The 12486-nt window shown below is 48.9% G+C and overlaps 1 protein-coding gene and 2 non-coding genes across 3 annotated transcripts; 1 reads left to right on the forward strand and 2 right to left on the reverse strand.

Moving 5' to 3' along the window:
* Positions 1 to 6207: 6207 nt before the first annotated feature.
* Positions 6208 to 6278, reverse strand: TRNAK-CUU (transfer RNA lysine (anticodon CUU)). Its single transcript has one exon. It is a non-coding gene; the product is annotated as a tRNA-Lys (tRNA).
* Positions 6279 to 6522: 244 nt separating this feature from the next.
* On the reverse strand, positions 6523 to 12213 carry LOC123071635 (transcription initiation factor TFIID subunit 9). The gene is made up of 2 exons (XM_044495213.1): positions 11796 to 12213; positions 6523 to 7178 (listed from the first exon to the last, which is right to left on the reverse strand). Exons 1-2 carry the CDS (start codon positions 12108 to 12110, stop codon positions 6819 to 6821), a joined length of 675 nt encoding a protein of 224 aa, XP_044351148.1. The 5' UTR covers positions 12111 to 12213; the 3' UTR covers positions 6523 to 6818.
* On the forward strand, positions 12211 to 12292 carry TRNAS-GCU (transfer RNA serine (anticodon GCU)). Its single transcript has one exon. It is a non-coding gene; the product is annotated as a tRNA-Ser (tRNA).
* Positions 12293 to 12486: the final 194 nt, after the last annotated feature.

A 12486-nucleotide genomic window follows, 5' to 3' on the forward strand; every position in this document is an offset into this window, starting at 1 on the left:
CTTCTCTTTCTTCGTACATGCGCACGCGAGGTGAGTCATGAATTATATCGCAGGGCAGAACTGCCTCTGCGCCGTACACCATAAAAAATGGTGTGAATCCGGTAGTTCGGTTTGGCGTGGTCCGCAGCCCCCAGAGTACGGAGTCGAGCTCCTCTACCCAGTGCGTGTTAGATTCCTTGAGGGACCGCACTAGTCTGGGTTTGATGCCGCTCATGATTAGACCATTTGCTCGCTCGACTTGACCGTTAGTTTGGGGGTGATAGACTGAAGCGTAGTCGAGCTTGATGCCCATATTTTTGCACCAGAGTTTAACCTCGTCGGCCGTGAAATTGATGCCGTCATCAGTGATGATGCTGTGGGGGACGCCAAAACGGTGTACTACCCCGGATATGAAATCTATCACAGGTCCGGATTCTACCGTTTTAACCGGATTGGCTTCAATCCATTTGGTGAATTTGTCCACCATGACCAATAAGTATTTGTGCTTGTGGGTTCCCCCTTTAAGGGGTCCAACCATGTCAAGCCCCCAGACCGCGAACGGCCAGGTGATGGGTATAGTTTTGAGGGCGGTGGGTGGCATGTGGCTCTGATTAGCAAAGAGCTGGCAACCGACGCATCGTTGGACTAAGTCCTGAGCATCTGCCCGGGCTGTCGGCCAATAAAATCCTGTATGGAAGGACTTGCCTACAAGGGTCCGGGTTGCAGCGTGGTGCCCGCCGAGTCCGGCGTGAATTTTAGCCAGGAGATTTCGCCCTTCCTCTTCGGAGATACACCTTTGAAGGACTCCGGTTGTGCTTTTCTTATAAAGTTCTCCCTCATGGACCCTATAGGCTTTAGATCGCCGAACTATGCAGCGGGCCTCATTTTGGTCTTCGGGAAGTTCCTGCCTAATTAAGTAGGCTAGGAATGGTTCCGTCCACGGGGCAATTACTGCCATTATTTCGTGGGCTGAAGGTGTTATTTCATTGGCCGAGCCGCCGATTGTGTCAGAATTGTCTGAGTTAGGTGCTGCAGCTGGCTCCGGATTGTTATTTCCGGACTCCTCTTCCCATAATACGGATGGCTTGAAGAGCCATTCCAGGAAGATGTTTGGAAGGACGACGTCCCGTTTTGCGCCGATGCGTGCTAACACGTCTGCTGCCTGGTTATTATCCCGGGCTACATGGTGGAATTCGAGTCCTTCGAACCGAGCTGACATTTTTAGGACGGCGTTGCGGTAAGCTGCCATTTTCGGATCTTTGGCGTCAAAGTCTCCATTTACTTGGGATATTGCGAGGTTTGAATCCCCGCGCACCTCTAGGCGTTGAATGCCCATGGAGACTGCCATCCGGAGGCCGTGTAGAAGGGCCTCGTATTCGGCTGCGTTGTTGGAGTCCATGTACATTATTTGAAGTACGTATTGGACTGTGTCTTCAGTTGGGGACGTCAAGACGACGCCAGCCCCTAAGCCAGCCAACATTTTGGATCCGTTGAAATGCATGATCCAATTGGAGTACACGCCGTACTCTTTAGGGAGTTCGGCTTCGGTCCATTCAGCGACGAAGTCAGCCAGGACTTGCGACTTTATAGCTCGCCGTGGTTTGTAGGTTATGTCAAATGGTAAGAGCTCAATGGCCCTTTTTGCAATCCTGCCCGCTGCGTCGCGATTGTTTATAATATCATTGAGAGGTACTTCGGAGGCCACCGTTATGGAGCACTCTTGAAAGTAGTGTCGCAGCTTCCGGGATGCCATGAACACTGCATACGCTATCTTTTGATAATGTGGGTACCGGGACTTGCATGGAGTTAAGACAGTGGATACATAGTACACTGGTTTTTGAAGAGGGAATCTATGCCCTTCTGTTTCTCGTTCGACGGCGAGTACCGCGCTGACAACTTGATGTGTTGCTACGATATATATAATAACATAGGTTCGCCCAGGTTGGGCGCGGCTAGGACCGGATTTATTGCCAGTATGGCCTTGATTTCTTCGAGTCCTGCCGTGGCAGCATCCGTCCATTCGAAGTGTTCGGTGCACCGAAGGAGGCGATAGAGGGGCAGAGCCTTTTCTCCCAAACGGGAGATGAAGCGCTTAGAGCCGCTACGCACCCAGTTAGTTTTTGTATTTTCTTGAGGTCTTTTGGGATATCCAATTGTGACAGAGCTCGGATCTTGGCTGGGTTTGCTTCAATTTCTCTACCGGATACAATGAAGCCCAAAAGCTTTCCGGCTAGTACTCCGAAGACACATTTTTCTGGGTTGAGCTTAATGTCATATGCTCGGAGGTTGTCAAATGTCACCCTCAAGTCGTCTACTAGAGTTTCGACGTGTTTGGTCTTGACGACCACATCGTCTATGTATGCCTCTACTGTTTTGCCTATCTGGGTAGCCAGACATGTCTGAATCATGCGCTGATATGTTGCGCCGGCGTTTTTGAGTCCGAAGGGCATTGTATTGAAGCAGAATGACCCATATGGAGTAATGAATGCCGTTGTGGCCTGGTCTTTTTCTACCATCTTGATTTGATGGTATCCGGAGTATGCGTCGAGGAAGCACAATGAATCGTGCCCTGCGGTAGCATCGATGATTTGGTTGATGCGAGGGAGAGGGAAAGGGTCCTTTGGATAGGCCTTGTTAAGGTCTTTGAAATCGACGCAAAGGCGCCAGGATTTGTCCTTTTTTGGTACCATTACTAGGTTGGCTAGCCAGTCCGGATGTTTTATATCTCTGATGAATCAGGCTTCTAAGAGTTCGGCTAGCTCCTCTCCCATTGCTTGTCTTTTTGGTTCGGAAAATCTCCGAAGAGCTTGTTTGACTGGCTTGAATCCTTTTAGGATATTTAGGCTGTGCTCTGCCAGCCTGCGTGGGATTCCTGGCATGTCTGAAGGGTGCCAGGCAAAAATGTCCCAATTTTCCCGAAGGAATTCTCGTAGTGCGGCTTCTACATCAGGATTTAATTGTGCCCCAAGGGATGCCGTCTTTGTGGGGTCCGTTGGATGGACCTGAAATTTGACTATTTCGTCTGCTGGTTTAAAAGAGGTGGACTTGGACCTCTTATCGAGTATCACATCGTCCCTATCCACCGTAGAGCGCAGCGCGGTTAGTTCCTCTGCCGCTAGGGCTTCGGATAATGCCTCTAGGGCCAGTGCGGCTGTCTTATTTTCAGCGCGGAGTGTTGTATCTGGATCACTGGTGAGAGTGATTATTCCATTGGGTCCGGGCATTTTGAGCTTCATGTACCCATAATGGGGTATAGCTTGGAAGATTGTGAATGCCTCTCGCCCTAACAAAGCGTGATATCCGCTGCCGAATGGGGCCACTTGGAACGTGACCTCTTCGGACCTATAATTGTCCGGCGAGCCGAACACTACATCTAGTGTGATTTTTCCTGTGCAGCGTACTTCTCGACTAGGGATTATTCCCCTGAAGGTTGTGCTGCTTCGCTCAATGCGGCTCCAGTCAATTTCCATTTTTTGAAGGGTTTCCTCGTAGATGAGGTTTAATCCGCTGCCGCCATCCATGAGTACCTTGGTAAGACGAAAGCCGTCCACTATCGGACTGAGGACCAATGCGGCTGGTGCTCTAGCTGTTCGAAATTTAGGTTCGTCGCTGGCATTGAAGGTGATAGCCGTGTCGCTCCATGGATTTGTTGTTGCTACTTGGTAGACTTCGGCAAGGCTGCGGATTGTTTGTTTCCGCATGTTATTTGATGCGAAAGTCTCGAAGACTGTTAATATCGTACTGGTGCTGCTGGGCTGGTTGCTCGGGGCTAAAAAGCCTTCGCCACTTTTGGCCACCTGCCGTAATATCCAACATGCTCGAAGGCTATGTGTTGGAGTGGCGTCCTCCGTACTGTGGATTTTGCAAGGTCCGTTGAGCCATCCCTCCAGTACGATTCCGTACCCTTTAGGGTTTTTTTGCTTTTTGGTTTTTAACCCAGGTGCTTGAGTATGATGCACCCTTTTATTTCGGACTAGGGTAGTATTCAGGGCCGGATTGTCCCAAAACCTAGTTTCGGTTTTCCAGGCACTCTCCATCGTGCAGTATTTTTGTACAATGGTCGCTAGGTCGGCGAAGTGTGAAACTTCGCGACGATTGATGGCGTTTATGATACCCTTGTCCGTGCAATTGTTGCAGAAGATTGAAATCGTGCTTTCTTCACGGCAGTCCTTTATCCTGTTCATAACCAGGAGGAATCTGGCCCAGTAATGATGTACTGTTTCATCGGGCTCTTGTCGTATTTGAGATAGATCGCTTATGTTTGGGTGGGTGGGTGGAATTAAGTTCGGAACCCCGCCCAATCTGAGGCTCAAAGGCCAAGAAGCTTCCGAATTCGGAAGCTTGGTTTGCTGGACGCTTTCCAACAAATCTGGTCCGATGCCTGAGTTTAGGTTCAGTATTTGATTAGCGTCCGACCCTCCGCGAGAATCCGGCATGGAGGGATCGGGAATCCGGACATGGTTGGTTTTTAACATAGAAGAAGAGTCGCCGGATTGTTCCTCTACCACAACAACGTGGTGGGTAACCTGGGGAGAGTTAATTTCTCTCAGATGGGTTTTAAGCCCAATCTGATCGTAGTAGGTAGCGACTCCCAGGGCGGCGATGCGATCCAAGAGCTCGTTTACGGAGGAGAGCTCAATCGAATCTAGCTGCTCGGCGAATTCCGGGCTGACGTGAAGATTGCTTTTAATGACCTGAGAGGTCATTGCCGGAGCGGTGGCCGAACAGGCGGTCATAAGAAAACCTCCTAGCCGGATAGTCTAGCCGGCGGCCAAAGCTCCCTTGACGACGGTGCCGTCTTTAAAGACGGGAAAAGGCATCCTTCCTGACGGTGACGGCACAGAGGAACTCTCAATGAAAGCACCAATGTCGGTGTCAAAACCGGCGGATCTCGGGTAGGGTGTCCCGAAGTGTGCGTCTAGGCGGATGGTAACAGGAGACAAGGGACACGATGTTTTACCCAGGTTTGGGCCCTCTTGATGGAGGTAAAACCCTACGTCCTGCTTGATTAATATTGATGATGTGTTACAAGAGTAGATCTACCACGAGATCAAGGAGGCTAAACCCTAGAAGCTAGCCTATGGTATGATTGTTGTTCCTCCTACGGACTAAAGCCATCCGGTTTATATACACACCGGAGAGGGCTAGGGTTACACAGAGTCGGTTACAATGGTAGGAGATCTACATATCCGTATCGCCAAGCTTGCCTTCCACGCCAAGGAAAGTCCCATCCGGACACGGGACGAAGTCTTCAATCTTGTATCTTCATAGTCTTGGAGTCCGGCCGATCATGATAGTTCGGCTATCCGGACACCCCCTAGTCCGGGACTCCCTCAGAGGGGAAGAGGGATTGACCTGCAGATCCATGAAGGGAGACGCACGAGGCTGCTACCAGAAGACGAGCAGCCACAAATCAAAGGAAGCACCAACCCGGGGATCACCAAAAGCACAAGAATTCTGTAAAGCGAACCAAGCTACAGAAAAACGACGTAATTTCATTGATGAGCAGCGGCCAACGAGCAAGAACGGCACAAAAGAGACTCGTACCTGCAGATTCAATCGTTGCCTGTAATCCCCAACATGTGCTGAGAGGAGGCAGGGGCTGGCCGTCCTTGCTCCTTTGGCCGCTCTCCATGGCTGGGGCCCACTCCCGGGAGAGAAGAAGAGAAGCCGCGGCCACGCCGACCCTCCTACGCCACGCCGCGTCCCCTACGCCGTTGCCTTTGCCTCGCCATTCCTCCTTCCCTCCCATGGGCGCTGAGGCTAGGGCGAGGGGTCAGCGTTTGGACGAGAGAGAGGGAGAGGTGAGGCAGCGTGAGGTCGTGGATGGTGCCCGGGCTAGCAGCGGCGGACGGCGGTGGAGCAGGGAGGCGAGCGGGGGTTTAGGGTTTGGAGGGAGAGAAAGAGGCGGGGCGGGAGGAGCTGGGCGCTGGGGAGGCGCGATGCGGGAGGGAGGAGGCGGCTAGGTCATCCCACGGCAGCGGCCCCCTTTTTATACTCCTATACGTGGAATGACTGAAATGCCCTCGGCGGGGCAGTCAATTTACACGCGGTGGCACGCTGGAGGCCATACTGTCCATTGCGAGCGTCTCGATTTTTATCTGACGGCCGAGGGTGTTTGGGAGGGGGTCGACGGCCAATAGGCCGCCCATCGGTTTCTTATTTCCTGGATGCACTACATGCAAATTGATTCCTAGAGAGTATACAAAAACAAAGTAAAAAATAGGTCGCCCACCGGGGCTCGAACCGACAACCACAAGGTTAAGAGCCTTGCGCTCTACCAACTGAGCTAGACGGGCTTTTTTGTTTTTGTTTTGATTTCTCAGTAAATCTTCCTTGTGACACGCACAGAGGGTGTCACTACATCCTACTCCCCCTAGCAAAAGAGGAAATAAACAAAAGTAGTGCATCTAACACAATATATTTATCTTTATCTCCATATTGTACACTTGGTGCTCTCTCTATCTAGGTTTATATGATGTGCACCTATTTGTAGGTCCTCATTTTAACCACCCATATACGTGCTACATGCCACCAAAAGCATAATAGGAACACCGATTTAGCATTCAGAAACAACAACGAGACAGTTCATGTTTGACGAGATCTACAAAATCGATAAGTCGACAATAATGGACAGGAATTAATTAACCCGAGGTGTGCACCTATAGAATACACTACTTGCAAGGCTGCTCCCTTTCCTCAAGACCTCAACAATCAGCATTTTTCATGGTGAAACAGGAGCGCGCTGGCCAGAAAGGGCGATCATAGCAGCCACACAAGCATCAGCAAGCAGGCTCGCGGGAACAAGCACTAGGAGCCTGCCAGCGATCTACAATCGGTTAGCCCATGTTCAACTGATCAACTGTCACCAGAGGACGCTTTGCAGCAGCAGCAGCCACCGCGTTCAGTTGGAAAGATACCCTCTGGCTCTGGCTCTGGCTCTGGCTCTGAGACTGATGTTGCTCGCTGCCCCTCTGATCCTGTGAATAGTTTGGACTAGGATTGGCAGGGATTGCGTCGGCTCCCTCGTTGTCATCTTCTGCCTCTTCAGTCTGAGCTGGTGGCTTCAGTGCGGGTAGGAGCTGGTAGTTTTCACTCAACAAAGTGTCCTGCTCAGGTGGCAGAGGAATCGAGCCAGGCGGAGCAATAGACTTGGGCAGCGGGATCTTGTTCCGGCTGCGTGCCAACTCAAGCAGAACCTGTGACATCAACAAAATAACTCGTCAACCACATATGCATACAGAGTACTTTGTGTCAGCTAGAGTTTCATAAAACAAGCACTTGACTTCAAAGCATAGCCACAAGGGTTGTTCATAGCCTTTATGTATGCAAGATCTTGTTTAGTTTCACTTACCGGCTAACCCGCTAGTGAGTACACTTGTGAGTGACCCTCAATCTCTAGTATCTTTGTACTACCTAATAATATGATTCATCAACATTTTAGGTATATCTTCAGATGCCAGAGTCATACACATTGAGAATCGTACCCTGTTCATTTCGTGTTTCTATACAAGTCCAGCCATGCATTCCAAAACATTGTTTTCTACTCCCTCCGTTCCTAAATATAAGTCTTTGTAGAGATTTCATTATGGACCACATACGGATGTATATAGATGCATTTTAGAGTGTAGATTCACTCATTGTGCTTCGTATGTAGTCCATAGTGGAATCTCTACAAAGACTTATATTTAGGGAAACGTTTAAAAACGGCACACCGTATGAATCTTCCGCCGGTCACATGCCACGCTGGCGTCGTGCGCCCATGCGAAGCCTTCCCCGCGCGAGACGTGTGTATTTTGGTGGACCCGCGCGGACCGCCCCTTCCTTATCTTATCCTTTTGCACTCCATCCCCTATCTTCTGCCATGCCCCTCGCCGCACCATGTTTCTTCTCTTGCCTTCCATCTCCTCCACTGCTCATCCCCTTCTGCTTCCCTGCAGCAAAATACGACCAGGAGGGGCACCAAAAAGCTCGCCGTCGACGCGCCCTGGTCGCTCCAAGCAACCTTGCGGCAACTGCGAAGTGAATGCCATGGCTGGCTTCGAGCACTCTTCTCCATGGCCGTTGCAGCCGGACGCGCTAGTAGCCATGGCTGGCTTCCGTTTTTCGTTTTCCTGACGATATGTTGGAAGCAGTGTTCTCTGGAGTTGGAACCATCATCCATTTTTGCTGGAATCAGCAGCCACCGGTGGTGAAGACGACGAGGTACGGTGCTACTACCAGAGAGTTTTTTTGCTGGAACCAGATCCTGGAGATGCTGGAACCATCTTCGTTTTTGCTGCAACCAGGCAGCTGCCGGGGTAAAGACGATGGGGTACGGTGCTACTACCATACAATTTTTTTGCTGGAACCGGGCGGAGAAAAAGTTGCATCCGCTATCGATCGGTGATGCAATGAGACGGCGTCGAGATGTGTTTTGCTGGAACCAGCAAAAAATTTGCTGGAACCCATAAGAATTTTTGCTGGGATGATAGATGAAAATTTTGAAGCGGCCGGCGCAACTTTAGGTTTTTTTGTTGGATTCGATGTTTTTTTTGCTGCAACCAGCATGTGATTTTGCTACTACTGACAAACTAATGGAGTTTTGTGTTTTTGCTTCTTTTTTGCTGAGGACACGGTGGTGCGAACCGAACGACGGCGATGAGCGGAGGCGGTGGTGGGGGCTCAGGGATGTTGCAACCACGGTGGCATGCGCTGGAGCCGGTCGGCAGGCGAGCTGCATTTATCAATGAAACATGGGCGGCTGTCGTCGGCGAGCGGTGGCGGCGAGCACGGCAGCGGCTGTCGACGGCGACAAACGGGGGAGAGGCAGCCGGGCGCTGCGCTGCGCGACGTGGCGATGACGGGGCGGCCGCCATGGCCTGCGGTGTTTCTTGAGATCTGAAACGCGAACAGAGATGAGAAGGAAGGAGACGACCTAAATGAACGAGCATCCAACGGCTCGGGATGGGCCAATCGGGTGGCTGGGGCGCGACCGGCCGAAACTTTCGACCGGCGCGCCGGCGCCTATCAGTCGCCTTATATTTAGGAACGGATAGTGGAATCGCTACAAAGACTTATATTTAGGAACGGAGGGAGTACTATGCTTAGCCTGTTCCTGGAGATTTGGAGAGGTGGGAGTGGGGGGCACAGGGAAAATATCTGGTGCACCGGAGCTTGTGGCGCTACCGGTGCACCAAACTCACATTGTGCTTTTACAATGTTCAAAAAATTATGAAAAAAATTAGCACACTTGCACAACATCAATGTAGATTGTCACAAAATTTCAAGTCAAAATTCAAAACATAACTCCCAAAACAAAAATGACAAATTCAACACTGAATAGTACATAACATAACTTGGGCTTTAGATTTGGCCCATTATCACACTGATGTTAAATTTGTCATTTTTATATCTCAAAAAATATTTCAACTTTTTATATGATATTTTGTGATATCATACATTGATGTTGTGTTAACATGCTAGAATTTTTTTATGATTTTTAAAAATATTCTATGACATCCTGTGCACCGGTGGCACCACAAGTGCGGGTGCACCGGATACATTCCCGGGGGGCACCAGTGTACCAGTGAATTGGCAGATAACCGTCATTACAGAGTGTTATGTGGGGAATTCCATCTCGGAGGAGGAAACCCACAGGCCACAGCAGTCACATTCTGCAGCACTTCAAATATGCATCCATCCAAGACACTGATCTGGAGTCACCTATATAAAGGTCCCGTAGCTGCAGTGACTGATGCAAGTTATCAATAAAGAAGTCTCCCCCTAATCTCTATTCGCCACTACCCCGTTACCTTTCTGATCTGTGATGGCCACAGTGCCTCCTAGTCGATACCTCATCAGCCCTCTAACAGATGCTCTCCCTTCTACTCCCTCCGTTCCTAAATATAAGTCTTTGTAGGGATTCCACTAGGTGGACTACATACAGAGCAAAATGAATGAATCTACACTTAAAATGCATCTATATACATCCGTATGTGGTCCACCTAGTGGAATCTCTACAAAGACTTATATTTAGGAACGGAGGGAGTATGTGATTAGTTGACTTGACCCATCCATGAATAGTGTCCAAATCTGAGGCTCTAACAGATGCTTGATTATTTGACTTGACCCATCCATGAAGAGTGCCAAAAACGGAAGTTATCAAGAATACACATAATATATCTAAAGAGTAAAGCCAACTAATAAGGAAACTGAGTATTCTTGTTTCCAGTTGCAACAGAAGGCTGCTACGGTACAAAGCAGCATCTCTGCACTAACAGAAGAGGGTATTTATTTCTTGCTTGGTTCTCAAAGGTTAAATTGTGTATATGGAACTATTAGTTGCACATGATTCCTAAGATTTTAGACCCTTCAGCAGATAAGCATTCAACTTTCCAAACAAGAAATGGGCTCAGCTGAACATTCCTAACAAGATATGGTGTCATGGACTGAACTTAAGTCAATGTTCTGCCCCAACTGGTCTCTCCTTGCATTATGTGTGCAGATATGGAAGGTTTTCCTTGATGGAGGTTAGAAAGGGCTCTTTTGCTTTTTTTACTTTTAGAGAAGGGGTTCTGTTCTGCTACCTTCACCTCTGACTTTTCCCACCAATTGGTATATTGAACTTGTATGAGCAATGCTATTCGTACGTACAGGTTCGACAAAAAGTTTTACGTACCAGTTCATTGAAGTGACGGTTGCTAAAATCGTGGGAGCAGTAACAATCCAAAATAAACCAGTACGTATGGATTTCATAAGATTTTTAAATAAGAATAGGATTTTCCTTACATCGAGAAGGTGTTCGTTTCTGCTACTAGCTGCACACTGGGATTTAAATCTCAGTGCTCCCTGATTACCCCACCAAACTGGCAAAAGTTCTGTCAGTTCCAACTTCCTAAAGGATAAAGAGTCATCTTGGTCCTAGTGGTAGGGTGGTACTGGTAATGTACTACTCCCTCTGTCCCGTAATATAAGAGCGTTTTTGACACTAGTGTAGTGTCAAAAACGCCCTTATATTATGGAATGGAGGGAGTACTTGAGATGAATCTGGGTTCAAATCCCACATTCCCTCCTTTTTTTCCATTATAGTTTCAGTATGACACTGTCTGATATGTTGGTCCCTCGGACGGCTACGAGTGTAGAAAAACCGACATTTTATGAGCTCAAGGACTAAAAGCCACAATCTCTGTGTTGCGTTGAGGATGGTGGCTTGTAACCACCATGCCTGAAGCTTTGATTGTTGTGTTCTTATTGTGGAACGCATTTAATCGAGAAGTTGAGCCTTATTGAAATTCAAATTTTCCCCAAAAAATATCTCTCAGCCAAGAAACAGAAATTAACTGAAATCTCAAAAGCACACATCATTTTCCGTACTCCCTCCATCCGAATATATAAGGACTAATGTGTATTTCAAGTTTTATTTTGACCATCATTTAGACCAATAGTATATGACGTGTGTGTTACAAAAAGTATACCGTCGAATTCGTATTTGAAAGGAGTTCCTAATGGTATAATTTTTATAGCATACATCTCATATATATATATATATATATATATATATATATATATATATATATATATATATATATTGATCCTATTGATGGTCAGCTTAAAAATCTCGAAATACGTATTAGCCCCTGTATAACCGGTAGAGGCAGCATCTAGATCCCTCCGAATCTGATAGGTTCACAGGAAAGCCGGTCCTCGATCTAGAGTTTAAAGTGACCCCTTGTCCTCGTCATTCACCAATTGAATGAAGCTACGAAACCTAGTAAATTTCGGAATCTAACGAGGACATATCAGATTTTTTGGTGAGAGATTGGTAGTACTCTTACCTCGCGTGGCGGCGGCTGGCAGAAGGAGAAGTTGACCTTGGCCTGGATGGCGAGGCGGACGTCGTCGGCGTCGAGCTGGGGCTTGGCTGCGTGGTCGGCGTAGACCTGGGCGTCGCCGAGCACGTCCCCGACGTAGCGGTAGGCCAGGTCCAGGAACTGGTGCACGACGCGCGGCTCGTACTCGCCCTCGCCGAGCCCCATCGACCGGAGGAGCTCCCGCACCACGCGCGCGTCGCGAGGCTCGTCCGGGCAGGAGGCTCCTCCCGCCGCCGCCGCCGCGGACGGAAGCGATGGCCGCACGCCGCCGCTGTCCATGCTCTGATTGCTGTGTCCTGGCTGGTGGGGGTTCCGGGGAACGAATCAGGGTTAGAGGTTCTGACTTTAAAAGATAGAAAGTTGTATCGCTGCCAACAGAGACGCTTTGGCCGAGTGGTTAAGGCGTGTGCCTGCTAAGTACATGGGGTTTCCCCGCGAGAGTTCGAATCTCTCAGGCGTCGATCTATCTTTTTAATACCAATTTTTTTTTGTCTTTCTTTTAGTGAGTAATGTTTCTTTCGTGTGGCTTATTTCTACGGAATCAATAACCCCCGAACGTCAGGATTCTAGCTCCTCGTCCTGAACGCCTTCGTCGCCATCGCACGAATCTTAACGAGCCCACATCGCCACGTCATCATCATGATACGTTCGGGTC

This window comes from Triticum aestivum, chromosome 3B, assembly GCF_018294505.1.
Source record: "Triticum aestivum cultivar Chinese Spring chromosome 3B, IWGSC CS RefSeq v2.1, whole genome shotgun sequence".
NCBI lineage: Eukaryota > Viridiplantae > Streptophyta > Magnoliopsida > Poales > Poaceae > Triticum > Triticum aestivum.